Source organism: Symphalangus syndactylus, chromosome 5 (assembly GCF_028878055.3).
Source record: "Symphalangus syndactylus isolate Jambi chromosome 5, NHGRI_mSymSyn1-v2.1_pri, whole genome shotgun sequence".
Taxonomy (NCBI): Eukaryota; Metazoa; Chordata; class Mammalia; order Primates; family Hylobatidae; genus Symphalangus; species Symphalangus syndactylus.
In genome coordinates this window covers 148,860,242-148,877,701 of record NC_072427.2, presented here as the reverse complement: position 1 = coordinate 148,877,701, position 17,460 = coordinate 148,860,242, and the positions used below count along the sequence as shown (strand labels likewise).

Here is a 17,460-nt window from a genome sequence, read left to right as displayed (position 1 = left end):
CACGTAGTGATATGATCACGGCTCACTTCACCCTCAAACTCCTGGGCTCGAGCAACCCTGTTGCCACAACTTCCCAAATAGCTGGAACTACAGGTGTGTGCCACCAAGCCCAGCTAATTTTTGTATATTTTTGTACAGATGGGCATCTCGCTATGTTGCCTAGGCTGGCCCCGAACTCCTGGGCTCAAGCAATCCTCCCGCTTCAGCCTCCCAAAGCATTGAGATTACAGGCATGAGCAACTGTGCCCAGCCTGGCAATGTGATTTTTCAAAGTGTGATCTAGGGAAGCCTATAATTCAGAAAAACATACTATGGCAGCAGAAAGGATCTAAATAAGCGGCTCTTAAACTCTTTTGCTCAGAAAGCACAGTAAAAACACAATTTATGACTCAGGACACACACACACACACACACACACACATTTCATATCATATTTACCCTTGCCGTGTGCCATGCACTCTGATAATTTTCTGATGTTTTCTATCTTATTCTATTCTGTCTTTTTAAATGCTACTTATAACCACTCAACTAATTTTAGGACCCATCGCTCATGACTCAGTTCGGAAAACAATGATCTAGGCTGACTTCATTTTACAGACAGAGAAACAAAGGCCTAGGTTTACGACAGGATTTCTCCACGGTATCACTATTTCATTCAGGGCCAGACACTTCCCTGTGCATGGTGGGAGAACCAGCAGCCTCCTGGCCTCTACCTACTAGATGCCAGCAGCACCCACCTCACAGTTGACCCAAAATGTCTCCAGACACTGCAAAATGTCCTCGGGGGGAAAATCACCCCGACTGAGAACCCCTGGTTTCCACTGTGGAAATGGAGCAGAGCCTACACTCAGGCTTTTTTGACTGTCCAAATCCCCTTTTTGCATCACAAAGCTGCGTAACAGGGCATCAGAGTGTTCTAGATTGCACTAACCACTAAGGCAGGGAGAACTCCAGACCAGCCTTGCATTTTATTTGCCTCATTCCCTCGATGCAGAACTCAGGGGGATCAGATGATGTGCAGCCATTAGGAAAACGAGCCATCAGAAATTGCCGGTGATGGCCGGGCGCGGTGGCTCACGCTTGTAATCCCAGCACTTTGGGAGGCCGAGGCAGGCGGATCATGAGGTCAGGAGATCGAGACCACGATGAAACCCCGTCTCTACTAAAAATACAAAAAATTAGCCGGGCGTGGTGGTGGGCGCCTGTAGTCCCAGCTACTCGGAGAGGCTGAGGCAGGAGAATGGCGTGAACCCGGGAGGCGGAGCTTGCAGTGAGCCGAGATCGCGCCACTGCACTCCAGCCTGGGCGACAGAGCGAGACTCCGTCTCAAAAAAAAAAAACAAAAAGAAATTGCCGGTGAGCCCAGGAGAGACCCCTCCACTCCACAGACCTCCAGGTTAGCACTTCCTATAACTCTTAGGAAAAGAGGGGCTGGCTGTCACCCCAAAGAGGCAAGACAAGCCAGCGAAGCTCTCCCAGAGGCTCCCACCAGGCCTGTTGAACACAGTGATTAAGGCGCTGAGTGAGGAGTAAGCTCCTAGCCCACGGATTACAGCGAGAGGAATCCTGGGACCTTCAGAAGCAGGCCAGGATCTGGAACTACAGTCAGACCTGGGCGCTCTCTTAGGCTTTAGTGTAGAACTCACTCATCTGCATTTCCAATAAACACTCTACCTTCTATGCCTGTGATTCTGGTGCAGGTGACCCTCCCTCCAAACTGAGAACAGGGGTCTGGTCTGACCATGCCACGGAAACTAAGGCTCCCCGGGGGCAGTGACTCAGCAGGCTGTTGGTTGTTGATGGCTCTCTCTTGGCAGGTCTGGGAGCCAGATCCTGCAGCCGTAGCTTAGGAAGAGCAGTCTCTGCGGAGGAGCAGGAACCAGGGCTCCCAGAGTCTCTCTCTGGCCTCTGTGCTGCCTGGCAAAGAGCCGTGTCGCCTTGGCCTCGAACCCTGGAGCCTGCCTCACCAGGAGACAGAATCGGGGACAGGGGCCTCGCCTTGGCACCAGGTGGCCCTTCATGTGCGTCCATAAACACTTTACCCAGGATATGAATAAGGTCCACAGGCACTCGGGAGGAATGTGGATGTGCGATTTACGGTCAAGGAGACAGGATGTCATTGGAGAACAATGGAACAGAAGGTGGGCATGTGCACGGAAACTAAAACTGCAGGGCCCAAGTCCTGGGCTCCCTCCCCTGACCCAGTGCCCCCTGGCTGCCCTGATGCACCAGTGCCAGCCCACCCCGCTCTAATTCTTCCTCTTCTCCCACACACCCCAAACCTGCCACCACCACCACCAACAGACAAAACAGCCACCCATTCTCTATGATGTTCGCAGCACGGTTTTGGTGAAAATGAAACCAGCTTACATTAAAGTGTGTTTGATCCGTAACCTTGTTTAGGCAAACGATCTCCCAGAAAATGGACACTTTACAAGGGCAAGTAGCTTATAAGAAAAGAATAGTGACCTGGCGGGGAATCCCACCAAGGGGTTTTGAGGTAGACAGGCCTTCCATGGCCCTTCAAATTCCTCTGTGGCCACTGACGCCCAGAAAACGGTGGCCCGAGAGGCCAGACCTCTAGCGCAAACCTGTGTGGATTATGAGGGGGGGATGAAACTGAAGTGACCCTGACCTCGCAGAAATGCCTGGGGGCCCAGCAGCCCCCATCTCTGGACGGCGATTCTAAGTGAACACCCCATGTTAACCTGGCTGCTTTCAATAACTCAGCTTGGCTAAGCAGTCACATTTTCAGATAACCTGTGTCCCTTGATGCTCACAGTATCTCCATTTTAAAGATGAGGAACCGAGGCCGAGGCGGGCGGATCACCTGAGGTCGGGAGTTCGAGACCAGCCTGACTAACATGGAGAAACCCCATCTCTACTAAAAACACAAAATTAGCAGGGTGTGGTGGCGCATGCCCGTAATCTCAGCTACTCGGGAGGCTGAGGCAGAAGAATCGCTTGAACCCAGGAGGGGGAGGTTGCAGTGAGCCAAGATCGCACCATTGTACTCCAGCCTTCCAGCCTGGACAACACAAGCGAGACTCCGTTTCAAAAGATGAGGAATTGGAGGCTAAGACAGCACAACTGCCCTCGGAACACTCAGTGAAGAGGGAGAGCAGAGGAGAACACGGGTTTTCCGACTCCAGCTCTGGCTCTGTCTGTGCTTCCATTTCCTGCTGGGGACAGAGCTACCCAGTTCTGTGGGACAGAGACCGACCAGTGAGCACGAGTTGATGAGCCCAGTGCTGGACGGGTGGAATGGGCAAGAGAGCTTCCTGAAGGAGGTGACAGAGACAGCCCAGAGGCACCAGTACACGCTACATGTCCCCACCTGGGAGGGCTACCCTGACATGGGGAGGGGTCTGGAGTTGGGCTCAAATAGGGGAAGGAAGCTTTTTCAACATGCTGACTTGGCTCTCTGAGCCCAGAACATGAACTGTGTCTGGGACTAAGGTATTAGTATGTGTTGTTTACAAGCCCGTCTCGGGACAGGGAGTCCAGAGCAGAGCTGAACTAACAGATTATGGCGTCCAGACAGCAATCCACCCCCCTGCCCCGGCCCCCACCCCGGGCATTGCAGTGTCTCCATCAAAATCTTCCTCTGGTCACTTCTTTTTTTTTTTTTTTGAGACAGAGTCTCACTCTGTGCCCAGGCTGGAGTGCAATGGCGTGATCTCTGCTCACTGCAACCTCCACCTCCCAGGTTCAAGTGATTCTTGTGCCTCAACCTCCCGAGCAGCTGGGATTACAGGCGCCCACCACAATGCCTGGTTAATTTTTGTATTTTTAGTAGAGATGGGGTTTCACCATGTTGGCCAGACTGGTCTCGAACTCCCAACCTCAGGTGATCCGCCCCCACCCCTCGGCTTCCCAAAGTGCTGGGACTGCAAGCGTGAGCCATTGCACCCGGCCTCCTCCGGTCACTTCTAACCCTCCATCCCCACTGACAACCCCAGAGCCATCACAGGTAGGGGTCTGTATCAGCTCTGCTGTGATTTATAAAATGGGAAAATCCACTTAAATAAAATCTGGGGTCACCAAGGTAGGGAGGGCATGAGCCTTCAGCTTCCCAGGGGCAGGGTTTCAGGGGTTCTCTCCAGCTGCTCTTCCAGCTCCTCCCCAGCTGCAGCCTCTGAAGCAAGTTGGGACCCTCACAGTTGGTGATGAGGATGACTTTCTTGATTTGTCATGCCCTGGGGCGTCTCTGGACTTTTCACTACCTCCCTGGTTACCACGGCCAAGGCCACGCCGCCTCCTACCTCTCTCCTTTTCAGGACCGTCTTGGCAAAGAACCAGTTTCCTCTCCCCACTTCCCTGCTGCACAAGACCCTACACTAGTTCCTCACAGCCTGCGGAATCGACTCAAATTCCCCATCAGACTCCAAGATCCTACACTGCAGCCTCACCCAGTGGCCCAGCCTCTCAGCCTACTCTCCTCCAGTCTTGCACCCTCAAAGTCTGGTTACCCACTCTAAGAGCAGCAGCAGCAGCTGGGAAATTGTCAGAAATGAAATTTTCAGGCCCCCCTTCCAGATCTACTGAGTCAGAGCTCTAGGGGCAGGGCCCAGCAATCTGTTTGTCACAGCCCTCCGGGTGGTCCTGATGCAGCCTGGAGTTTGGCAACTGCTGCTCCAGCCACACTGACCTCCCCAGGGCTCCACGTCAGGAGTACATGCCCCTTCCAGCCTCCCCACTTCTCATGCTGTCCCCACGGCATGCAGCACCCTCCCCTGTCCTCTCTGGCCAATCAAAGCTCCTTCTCCAGGGCTCCTCACACACACTCTGCAAGCATCTTCAGGCCAAGTGTGGTGGCTTATGCCTGTAATCCCAGCACTTTGGGAGGCCGAGGCGGGTGGATCACCTGAGGTCAGGAGTTCAAGACCAGCCTGGCCAATATGGTGAAACCCCGTCTCTACTAAAAATACAAAAATTAGCCAAGCATGGTGGTGCCTGTAATCCCAGCTACTTGGGAGACTGAGGCAGAAGAATTGCTTGAACCCAGGAGGCGGAAGTTGCAGTGAGCCAAGATGGCACCACTCACTGCACTCCAGCCTGGGCAACACAGCAAGACTCCGTCTCAAAAATAAATAAATAAATACATAATCTTCAGCACAACAGAGAACTCAGTGAGCTAAGCACCAGGGAACAGATGAGTGAGACATGCTCCTTGTCCCTGAGGAGCTCATGGAGGAGTGGGAAGGATGGCAGGGCCCAGAAGTCATACGTGATAAGTTTCCCAGCAGAGTCAGGGCAGGTGGCAAAGATGGCCTCAGGGAGACAGCAGGAATGCAGGGAGCTCATAGCTATAGCCAGGTGCCAGACAGAGCCTAGCCCAGTGCTGGGCACACGGAGGACCCTGCGTCAGTCCCCGCTGACTAATGGAGCAATGACCCCAGGAGCCCTACAGCCCAGATCTCAGTCAGTGTCTGGGTGTTGCCAAAGACTCCTTCCTTGACCAAACTTGAGTGGGGCGCTTCTGAGCCCTCTTCTAGATTAAGCCTTGGCCTTGGGCTCTGTCTTCGGCCTGCGCAGTCCAGTTTTTTTTTTTTGTTTTTTTGTGGGTTTTTTTGAGATGGAATCTTGCTCTGTTGCCCAGGCTGGAGTGCAATGGCACGATCTCGGCTCACTGCAACCTCTGCCTCTCAGGTTCAAGCAATTCTCTGCCTCAACCTCCCTAGTGGCTGGGGTTACAGGCGCACACCACCATGCCCAGCTAATTTTTTGTATCTTTAGTAGAGATGGGGTTTCACTCAAACTCCTGACTCATGATCCACCTGCCTCAGCCTTCCAAAGTGCTGGGATTACAGGCGCTCAGCCACCAAGCCCGGCCTCAGTCCAGTTTTAACAAGAATCCTGCTGGGTCGATTTAGAAAGATGCCTCCACCTTCAATATGTGATCAGCAAGACTGCCTGCCTTCAGCAAGACTCCTGTCAAGCTGGGTTAACCAGAATCCCTCTTACTCCTGATGTTTCCTCTTTGTAATTTTCTACCACTGACCCCCTGCCCTCCTCCTTGGCCCTAAATCTTCATTTTTCCTTGTTGTATTCAAAGTTGAGCCCTCTCTCTCTCCCCCTCTGCAAAACCCCCATGGCAGCAGTCCCTCTTGAAAGTCTTCCTTACTTGCTCTAACAAGTGTCATGAATATTGTTTCTTTAACAGCATGAGCTTGTCCATTGCCATCTCCGTTCCAAGGCTGGGGTCCCCACGTTTGCTAGGTTTTTTGGCATCCCTCCCTCACACACCACACACATTGATTACTTTTTAGTATGTGGAGGTCCCCAAACCATAATCCTCCGTCCCTGCCCCTCCCAACCTTGGCAAGTGTCCTCTCTCCTTAGTCCAGACAAACGTTCTGCCAGCCCGAGAGGCCTGGGATCAAAATCCAGCTCTACCTTTCTTTTTTTTTTGAGACGGAGTCTCGCCATGTCGCCCAGGCCAGAGTGTATCTCAGCTCACTGCAACCAGGTTCAAGCGATTCTCCTGCCTCAGCCTCCCAAGTAGCTGGGATTACAGGCACACACCACCACACCGGCTCATTTTTGTATTTTTAGTAGAGATGGGGTTTCACCATGTTGGCCAGGCTGGTCTCAAACTCTTGACCTCAGGTGATCCACCCACCTCGGCCTCCCAAAGTGCTGGGATTATAGGCGTGAGCCACCGTGCCCAGCCTCAGCTCCACCTTTTATTGTCTGTCAGGCCTTGGAAGGATTGTGCAACCTCCATGGGCCTTGGTTCTCCATTGGTAAAACTGGAGTGACTACAGCTACGTCCCAGGGCTGTTATGGGGATACGGGGACATGGCAGGGATAGTACCAGCCCTTCTCCAGGAATACAGGAAGTCCTCAGCATAAGCTGATGTTCTGATCCACAGGCCACCAAGAAAACAACAACGACTCTTCCCTTTGGCAAGGAGTTTTATACGTTCCAAAGCACCTTCTCTAGTTCATCATTCGCTTTGATGCTGTGGAGCTCCCAGGGCATCGCCTGGACCCAGAGCAATGGACACAGTGAACTACCAAAGAGGAAGACTGTCTTCATCCATCCCACCCGGCTCCCGTGGGGAGAGACCTGGGGAAAGCCAAGAGGGGCTACGTGTCACAGAAAGGCTGTTCCTCTCCTTGTTCTCAGCAGTGACCTTTCAGCTCAGACACTGTCCCGAGAGCAGGAATCCTCCCCCACACCAGGGCTGAGCTCAGCCAGCCCTCCCTCTGAATTCCTCCCCGCAGTGCCCAGAACTCACCAATAATCGAGAAGGAGCGTTTCTGGCAGTCCCCTGCCAGGAGGTAACTGCAGTATCCCGCAAAGCTGTACATGCTCCCGTCAAAGGTGTTGATGAAGTCACTTCCGAAGAGGCTGCATCGGGCCATGGATGACCTGCCACGAGTTCCTTCTGCACAAAGGGTCCCTGGAGGGAGAGGCCACAGGTTGGGCTGGTGATCCCAGGCCACAACTGGGACCATCAGCTCAAACCTCTCTGGCCTCATAGAAATTAGATTGCCTCTGATAGAAACTGGGCTGTGGGGAGTTATTTTCCATCCTAAATGAGACTAAAGCTGTTGCTTTCAGCTCCCAGATATGACCTCAGACCCATAGCAATAACTAAGGAACAGTTTTTCAGGAAATCTGTTAGTTTTAATGACATTTACTTACTGATTTAAAGTGTCATCATATTCATTATTAAAAATTTGGAGCATACAGAAGAAAACACAAAGAAGCAGGCCGGGCATGGTGGCTCATGCCTACAATCCCAGCACTTTGGGAGGTTGGGGTGGGCAGATCACCTGAGGTTAGGAGTTCAAGACCAGCCTGCCCAACATGGCGAAACCCCGTCTCTACTAAAAATACAAAAACTAGCCGGGTGCGGTGGTGGGCACCTGTAATCCCAGCTACTGGTGAGGCTGAGGCAGGAGAATCACTTGAGCCTGGGAGGCGGAGGTTGCAGTGAGCCAAGATCACACCACTGCACTCCAGCCTGGGCAACAGAGCGAGACTCTGTCTCGAAAAAAAGAAAAAGAAAAAGAAAACACAAAGAAGTTAAAACCATCTGTAACCCAACATTCAGCGATGATTAGAGTTAACATTTCAATGTTCATCTTTCCATTTTATTTTATAGCATATATACAGCTGTGAGTTTTTTATAAATTGGTGACCACCTTGTGCAAACTACCTATAACCTCTGTTTCTCAATAGGTTGTAAATAATTTGTCATCCTACTGTATATACTTCCAATATGCAGTTTTTAGTGGCTGCATCATATTTTGCATTTAAATGTCTATAGTATAGCCCTCTATTGTTAGGTTTCTAGCATTTTTCCATATGTTTTAATATTATAAATAGATTGCAATGAGCATCTTTGTACATAAACCTACTAGCATGTCTTGGGCAGGTTAAATTTTAAACAGATCAGACCGTGTGCCTGACACACAGACTCTATGAGGTGTGAACTCCTCTGGCGTCACATTTTAACTCCTTCACTGACTATGGATGTGTGTGTGCCTATGTGTGTGTGTGTGTGTGTCGGCAGGTGGGGAAACACAGCAGTAAATCTCTAAGGGTTCTGGGTCCCCTGGCAAAAGACCCACCTGGTAGGAAGATGCAGAGAGTGTGACAAATGTGTATTTTTTTCCCCAGACTCACCTGTGGGCAGCAACTGGATGCTGCTGACCTGAGAGATCTAAGTGGAAGGTCAAAAGTCCCCTCCCACAATTTACAGGCTCAGAATCTTAGCAAGGGAAGGGCAGCAGTATGATGCAGTGCAGTGGAAAGGGTGTTGGCCTGGGACCCAGGAAGACTGACCTCTGATTTTGGCTCTAGGAGACTTTGGAGCAGTCATTTCTCCTCTCTGGCCCTCAGTCTCTTCATTGTACCATGGGAGGTTCAACTAGGTGGCCTCCACAATCTCGTCTAAAGCTAATAATCCATCCCAGACTTGGATTCCTTCCTCCTCATCCTGTGCCCCCATAATATAGGACAGTTCTGTGCCACCTTTATGCTTCTTAATTCCCCAATAGGAGATGGCATTTGCAGGCACCTGTTCTCTGGAATACAAGTCAAGGGTGGGAACTCTGCGGAACCTTCACAGGAGGCAACCAACAGCCTAAGCTGGGGCTGGGCACACGGGTGAGCTCCAGACACACTTGCTGATTCCCAGGAAGGGGTCACTCCAGATGGCCCTGGGGCAGGAATGAGAAATGGAGGCCCTTTTTTACCTACCTGGCAAAATGAGGGCCAGAGCAAGCAGCACCCCGGCAAATCTGGCAGGAATCATCTGCAGAGAAGCAAGAGACGTGAGCTGGTCATTCCTGCCCAGGTAGGTGGCTGCTGGTGTGGTGACTGTCAGGGCATGCAGTAGCAAAAGCATTTCTTTAAAGCAGGAGAAAAGATTGATCCTCATGACCCCATTTTCCCCTTTGAACATGGCCTTCTGGCCCCACAAAAAACCCCTGGCCAGTGCCAGGCCCAAGAGTAACAATCACTGTGAGCTGGGACCTGTGGGCACCTTTCCACAAACAGCAGTCCCAGGCCCAAGACAGGAGGAAAACCCTGCCTTCCCTCCAGGCCTGCTGGGCCTCTCTCACGTCCCTGCCTCCTGAAGCAGCTGGGAGCTAACACACACCTCATTCCTTCCTGCCTCTGCATCCAAACTGGAGAGTAGGAACCGTCTTACGCTTGTGTGCCCACCACAGCAGCCCAGACACAGAATGCTCAGGAACCACCAACTTGACGGTTCGCTTGTTGGCCCCTGACTCTGTACCCCCCTGACTCTGTACCCCCCTGACTCTGTACCCCCCTAAGTGCCTTCACAAGAGCAAGGGCTGTCTCCCTTGTCTCCAACCCCCGCACCTGGCAAGATGCTTAGCACCCAGGAGATGCCCAGCAAATGTCTGCTGAGTTCATCTGAAAACATGGACAGGAGTCCAGGGGCCCTGGATGCAGGCAGAATTCCCCACTGTGTGACCCCCCAAGAGAGGGACAATTAATCCTGGCTGGCAGAGCATACTCCAAGTCCCTTAGAGCCCCTGCTGTAGCCCCTCTCCTCTGGAAAAGGTTGTTAAATGAAGTGCAGAATCTGTTGCCTGAGATTCACTGGGGGTGACTCCTTTCCTACCTAAGGTCCCATCCAGCCAAAGGTGAAATAAAGCCAATCTGTGATATATCTATGGAAGGAGGAACACTGAGATGTCAGATAGGGCCAGGTCTTGGTCTCCAAGCAGGTGTCCCCTCCCAGTCCTAACACGCAGGTACATTCAGCTGCTCCCAGGTTCTCAGAGGTGAGGACAAAGCTCATTCCAACTCATTTGAGTGAAGTACTATCAAACGGTAAAACCCACTGCATGAAGAAAAGCAGCCCCAGGACCCTCAGAGGCAAGTGGAGGAGGTATTATTAGGATCATCCCTGGCTGAATTGACTCGCCCCTCCAAACAAAGCCCTTCTGGTCCAGTGACAGAGAACCCCAGCTCCCCAGGAGCAGGGATCAGTCAGTCCTGCATCTTCCTCCCACAACTGAGCCAGCTCTCCTTCCAAAGGCCATACCTTCCCCTGCAAATGAGGGCTGCGGGTATCTCCAAGGTCCCTGGGAAACTCAGCCACTGGACAATGGTGCTGCCCACCCTAGGCCATGCTCCCAGCTGCTGCAAAGGCTCAATCAGGTCTGCTACAGCTCCGGACTGTCTTGCTGTTATGTAGCCCAGGGGCTGTGGAGTCCCCACTGCTGGGGGAGATAAAGCCCAAGCTGTGACATCCACCAACCACCCTCCCTTTCCCACCACAATAGCTGTGAGCTGCCACAACAGGGGATTGGCCTCCTTTTAATTACCAAAAGGAAACAATGAAAGGAAATGGTATTAGAAGAACCTCCAAGCTGATAAAGCTTTGTAGAGTTTGAAGGGAGACCTCCTGGCAGCTGCCTTAATGAACTGCCTTGCCCTCCCCAAACACCCCCCAACCCTACATCCCCACACTTGATCCTTGGTCTTCCTAGAGTGCCCCACCTGTGTGGGATAACCAGGAATGCTGCTTGTCTCAGGGCAGGCTGATACAGGCCAGAGTGGAATCACACTAGAACAACACAGCTTCCTGATCCAGCTTCCAGGGCTGGACTCCAGGGAAGCTGGGAAAAACACCTCAACCTGAGCCAATTTTGCTGCTGTGTTTGGAGGAAGGGGAGCACTAACACTTCCTGTGCACCCCAGGTATGAAGGATCCGGTCCTGGCCCTGACAAAAACAGTCCATTTGGGTCCTGGCCAGGGTTGAATGGATCGGTTAAAGAGGAAGGTCTTGGCCACAGGCCTAGCCCTTTGTAAAATGGCGAAGGTGGGGAGTGATGGTTTGAGTCTAATACTTCTACTGTAGCTACATTCTAATAATTCCAATTCTCAAGGACACTTCTACGCACTTCTGGTACCGACCTTATACACACACACACACACACTTCCCAGCCTCCCATTCCCAAAAGCCTAATTCTCAACATCATCTGCTAAACTAATTCCCACTAAAGTAAGTAACTGATGAAATGGGCAGGGGTGGGGCGAAGATGACTGTCATGCTGGGATTCCAGGCACCGAGACGAGCGCCCTGAGGCATGTCTGGGTATGGGAGACCTCCTCACTGCTTCTCTGTGATACCCGCTGCCCTAAGACTTTGAGAAACCACTAGGTTCCAACCTCCTCCCTTCCCACATACCTCACACTCCACCACTCCCTTTACCGCCCCAGGAGAGGAAGATGCACACTCCCAAGGAAGAAAAATGGCACAAGAGGCAGAATCAGCATGAGACAGCAGAAAAGGCCATTGGGGGGCCGGGCGCGGTGGCTCACATCTGTAATTGCAGCACTTTGGGCGGCTGAAGTGGGTGGATCACGAGGTCAAGAGATCAAGACCATCCTGGCTAACACGGTGAAACCCCGTCTCTATTAAAAACACAAAAAATTAGCCGGGCGTGGTGGTGGGCGCCTATAGTCCCAGCTACTTGGGAGGCTGAGGCAGGAAAATGGCATGAACCCGGGAGGCGGAGCTTGCAGTGAGCCGAGATCGCGCCACTGCACTCCAGCCTGGGCGACAGAGCGAGACTCCGTCTCAAAAAAAAAAAAAAGAAAGAAAAGGCCATCGGGATTTCCACTTCCAGCTCTTATTTAAAAAAACTAAATGACTAATCTGAAAACCCTTTCATTACAAAATACCTTTAAATGCTGTGCTAAATACAACAAATGTTCTTTAAATGCACAGTTGATCTGGGAGGAAAGTAAGGAATATCTTCAAGGGTCAATGAGGAAGAGGAGCCTAAATGAGCAGGAGGCAGGGTAGGCCCATGGGTGGCCTAGGGTAGGCCAGTCTGGGAACCCTCCAGACTAAAGGCCGCACATTGCAAGAATGGGCAGTGCAGCTACGGGCCTGACCCAGAGGGAGAACCAGAACGGAGATCCCTGCAAAAGCTGAAAGTTTGAAGGGAAACATCTTCCAAACAGTGGACCAGGAAAAAAATCCATCCCCCAACCTAGAAGATAAGGAAGTTTGCCTGTCTCCACTTGTTTTGGGGCGGGGTGGGGGGGGGGGGATTAAGTCTTTCTTTAGAATTTTCTTTTTTTTTTTTTGAGATGGAGTCTTGCACTGTCGGCCGGGCTGGAGTGCAGTGATGCGATCATGGCTCTCTGCAACCTCCACCTCCCAGCTTCAAGCAATTCTCCTGCCTAAGCCTCCCAAGTAGCTGGGATTACAGGCGCACACCACCACACCCAGCTAATTTTTTGTATTTTTCATAGAGACGGGGTTCCACTATGTTAGCCAGGCTGGTCTCAAACTCCTGACCTTGTGATCTGCCCACCTCGGCCTCCCAAAGTGCTGGGATTACAGGCATGAGCCACCGCGCCCAGCCTAGAATTCTCATCCTTTGCACTCATGTAAATAAAGCTCTCTTGAGGATGAATTCAAAATCAAAAATTTTTCAACACTTGAGAAAACTATCTACCATGAGCAAGAATTAGATCCCTAAGAATTTCAGAAAATAAAATGATCAGAGAAAGATAAAAAGAAAAAAATGAGTGTTTAAAATTATAATAGAGGCTAGGCACGGTGGTTCATGTCTGTAATCCTGGCACTTTGGGAGGCTGAGATGGGATAATCGCTTGAGACCAGGAGTTCAAGACCAGCCTGGGCAACACAGCAAGACCCTGTCTTTACAAAGAATAAACTTTTTTCAAGGCAGGGCACAGTGGCTCACGGTGGGTGGATCACGAGGTCAACAGATCAAGACCATCCTGGCCAATATGGTTAAACCCCATCTCTACTAAAAATACAAAAATTAGCTGGGCATGGTGGCATGCACCTGTAGTCCCAGCTACTCTGGAGGCTGAGGCAAGAGAATCGCTTGAACCCGGGAGGCGGAGGTTGCAGTGAGCCAAGATCATGCCACAGCACTCCAGCCTGGTGACCGAGTGAGACTCCATTAAAAAAAAGAAAAGAACAGGAAGAAAACTTGAAAAAGAACTTTAAGGCCAGACGTGGAAGCTCACACCTGTAATCCTAACACTTTGGGAGGCGGAGGCAAGAGGATTGTCTGTGCTCAGGAATTTGAGACTAGCCTACACAACACAGCAAGACCCCATTTCTACAAAAAATAAAAATAAAAAATTAGCTGGGCCTGGCGGTGCATGCCTGTGGTCCCAGCTACTCAGGAGGCTGAGGCAAGAGGGAGGACCCCTTGAGCCCAGGAGGTTGAGGCTGCAGTGAGCCATAATCGCGCACTCCAGCCTAGCCAATAGTGTAAGATGCTGTCCCAAAAAACAAAAAAAAAAAGAACTTTAAGAAATGTATATAGTAAATTAATTGAAAAATTCAAAAACACCAGATTTTTTGAAAAAAAAAAAAAGCTGAAAAATGGTTCTAAAGAAATTACTCAAATATGGAGATGAAAAAATGGAGGAGCAGCCAGGCACAGTGGCTTATGCCTGTAATCCCAGCACTTTGGGAGCCCAAGCAGGGCAGATCACTTGAGGTCAGGAGTTCGAGACCAGCCTGGCCAACGTGTTGAAATCCCATCTCTACTACAAATACAACTATTAGCCGTGCGTGGTGGTGCATGCCTGTAATTCCAGCTATTCAAGAGGCTGAGGCAGGAGGATTGCTTGAACCCAAGAGGCAGAGGTTGCAGTGAGCCGAGATCACACCACTGCACTTTGGCCTGGGTGACAGAGTGAGACTCCATCTCAAAAAAAAAAAAAAAAAAAAAAATGGAGGCAGAATTAAGAAACATGATAGAATTAGAAGATCCAAAGAGAAGTGCTGAGAGAAAAAGTCCATTCATGGAGAATTCTATATGCAGTGTCTTAGTTTGAAGTCCCAGAAGCAGACCCTGAGTATTTTAGTGTAGATAATTGATTTGGGAGGGCAGGAAGCATCAGCAGGGAAGTGGGAATGTGATACGGGGCAGGGAAAGCAGCCAATAAAAGATGTTTATTATGCCAGCCACCAAGTGGACAAGAAAGCTTCCTTCCGGAGGAGAGGCTGGGAAAATGTAAGATCCATGCCTCCGAATCTTCCCACTCTTGGGTCAGGGAGCAGGGGAGTTTCTACACTTACTCCTTCCTGTCAGTTATCGTCAGGGCTGCTTCAGGAGGCATGCAGCCCTCAACACTTCTGGCCCTCAGGCACGGAGGAGCAGACACTGGTAGTCTAGAAGAAACAGGGAGAGTTGGGGTTAGAGGGCTGTGGGAGGGAGACTGTAACATCTGATCTACCTGTAAATGATTGTTCAGAGTTGAAGAAACACAGACCCTTTTGTTTTGTTTTGTTTTTGTTTTTGTTTTGTTTTTGTTTGTTTTGTTTTGTTTTGTTTTCAGAAAAACGGAGAGTGGGCTTAACATTAACAGTCCTTTCTGAAAAAACTACTACAGAAGGAATTTCAGGGAGAAAAACATTTTTTGTTACTGTTTTTGAGACAGGGTCTCTGTCACCCAGGGTGGAGTACAGTGACACAGTCACAACTCACTGCAGCCTCAACCTTCTGGGCTCAAGCAATCCTCCCACCTCAGCCTCCCTAGCAGCTGGGACTATGGGCACGCACCACCATACCTGGCTAATTCTTGTATTTTTTTTGTAGAGACAGGGTTTTGCCATGTTACCTAGGCTGGTCTCAAAGTCCTAGAGCTCCTGGGCTCAAGCAGTCTTCCTGCCTCGGCCTCTCAAAGTGCTAAGATTACAGGTGTGAGCCACCTCGCCCTGCCAGGAAGAAGAAAATTCAGCCTAGAAACAAGACGCCAAGAGAAAAGGTAAATAAATAAAATAGTAAATATGGGGGTAAATATGAGCAGGCAGTGATTATATAAAACAATAACAATGGTAATGATAAGTTGGAGAGTTATTAAAAATTAGAACCAAAATACCAGATAGCAATAACATGTGAGACAGGAATGAAAGTGTATTAAGGTCCTCGTATGGCTCAGAAGGAAGAAAGATGTCATGATCACTTTAGACTTTGTTAAGGCTGTACTGCATAGTAAAATTTTAAGGGAGGCTACTAAAAGAATAGAATTGAATGTATGTTTTCCAAACCTATCAGAAAAAAAACAAATTTTTAAAAACTAGAGTGACCTAGGAGAAAAATAGAAAAAGCAAGACAAATAGTATAAAATGTAAAATGCAATAGTACAAAAAATTCAAACAGATCAATAATCAACAATAAAAAGGTAGAGATTATCAAATCAGATTTCTTTTTTTTTTTTTTTTTTTTTTGAGACAGAGTCTCGCTGTCGCCCAGGCTAGAGTGCAGTGGCACGATCTCGGCTCACTGCAGGCTCCGCCCCCCCGGGGTTCATGCCATTCTCCTGCCTCAGCCCCCCGAGTAGCTGGGACTACAGGCGCCTGCCACCTCGCCTGGCTAATTTTTTTTTTTTTGTATTTTTAGTAGAGACGGGGTTTCACTGTGTTAGCCAGGATGGTCTCGATCTCCTGACGTCGTGATCCACCCGCCTCGGCCTCCCAAAGTGCTGGGATTACAGGCGTGAGCCACCGCGCCCGGCCTCAAGTCGGACTTCTTTAAAAAGGCACACAATCCAGCAATGTTCAAGAGACAGTCCTAAAAATATAAAGACACAAAGACCATAAGGAAAAGAAAGGAGAGGCAAGTGATGACCAAGGAAAAGCGTTTTATACCACTATCACACACAATGGACCTTAAGATCAAAGTCATCATTAGCACCAAAGAGTAGAAAAAGGTGATATAAAGATCAATGCACCAGAAAGATAAAATCTATAGATTTATGTGCACTTCATAATATAAGCTTAAATTTTATTTTAAAAAACGATTAAATTATAAAGCAGAAAAGCTTTCAGTTTTGTAAAAGTCAACAACACCCATTTATGGAAAACAAGTAAACAAAACACTTAAGTAACCTATAAAAAAAGGGAATGTCCTTGGCCTAAGACATAGAGCATATTTCATACTTATGGTAAAATGGAAGCCACTTTCCCTTTAAAAACCAGAACAAGGCCGGGAACAGTGGCTCACGCCTGTAATCCCAGTGTTTTGGGAGGCCGAGGCCTGTGGATCACGAGGTCAAGAGATTTAGACCATCCTGGCCAACATGGTGAAACCCCGTCTCTACTAAAAATACAAAAATTAGTTGGGCATGCCGCTGGCGCGCGCCTGTAATCCCAGCTTCTAGGGAGGCAGACGCAAGATAATTACTTGAACATGCAAGCATGTCCTTTTTTTTTTTTTTTTTTTGAGACAGAGTCTCGCTCTGTCGCCAGGCTGGAGTACAGTGGTGTGATCTCAGCTCACTGCAACCTCCACCTCCCGGGTTCACGCCATTCTCCTGCCTCAGCCTCCTGAGTAGCTGGGACTACAGGTGCCCGCCACCACGCCCAGCTAATTTTTTTGTATTCTTAGAGGAGACAGGGACTCACCGTGTTGGCCAGGATGGTCTCAATTTCCTGACCTCGTGATCCACCCTCCTCCACCTTCCAAAGTGCTGGAATTACAGGCGTGAGCCACTGCGCCCGGCCGACAAGCATGTTCAATGTCATCACTGCTAGTCAATATTGGTTCAGATGCCCAGGCCAGCAAAGTAAGAGAAGAGGAGGAAAAATGAGGTATGGAGCTTAGGAAAAAGCAAAATAGTTATTATTTGAAGATATGAATGTATACATAGAAAAATTCAAAAGAATCTACATAAGAGTTTAGAAGTTTGCCACAAGATTCCTTTTTAAAATCTATTATGTTCCTATATAGTTATAAAATACAATCTTTGAAGTGGCCCTATTAGTAAAGTAGCAATTACTGCAGATACTTAAGAATAAATAGAATAGGCCGGGCGCGGTGGCTCACACATATAATCCCAGCATTTTGGGAGGCCAAGGTGGGCGGATCACTTGAGGTCGGGAGTTTGTGACCAGCCGGGCCAACGTGGTGAAACCCCGACTCTACTAAAAATACAAAAAATTAGCCAGGTGTGG

The 17,460-nt window shown here is 49.6% G+C and overlaps 1 protein-coding gene across 1 annotated transcript in view; it reads right to left on the bottom strand.

Moving 5' to 3' along the window:
• VWF (von Willebrand factor) overlaps positions 1–10,791 on the bottom strand; it is a 180,302-nt gene extending 169,511 nt beyond the window's left edge. Inside the window, exons 1-3 of the mRNA XM_055280967.2 lie at positions 10,542–10,791; positions 9,221–9,275; positions 7,248–7,412 (exon numbers count right to left, since the gene is read on the bottom strand). Of these exons, the coding sequence (XP_055136942.2) occupies positions 7,248–7,412; positions 9,221–9,275 (220 nt within the window). The 5' untranslated portion in view covers positions 10,542–10,791. The remainder of the gene's footprint in view (positions 1–7,247; positions 7,413–9,220; positions 9,276–10,541) is intronic.
• Between the last annotated feature and the right edge of the window lie 6,669 nt (positions 10,792–17,460).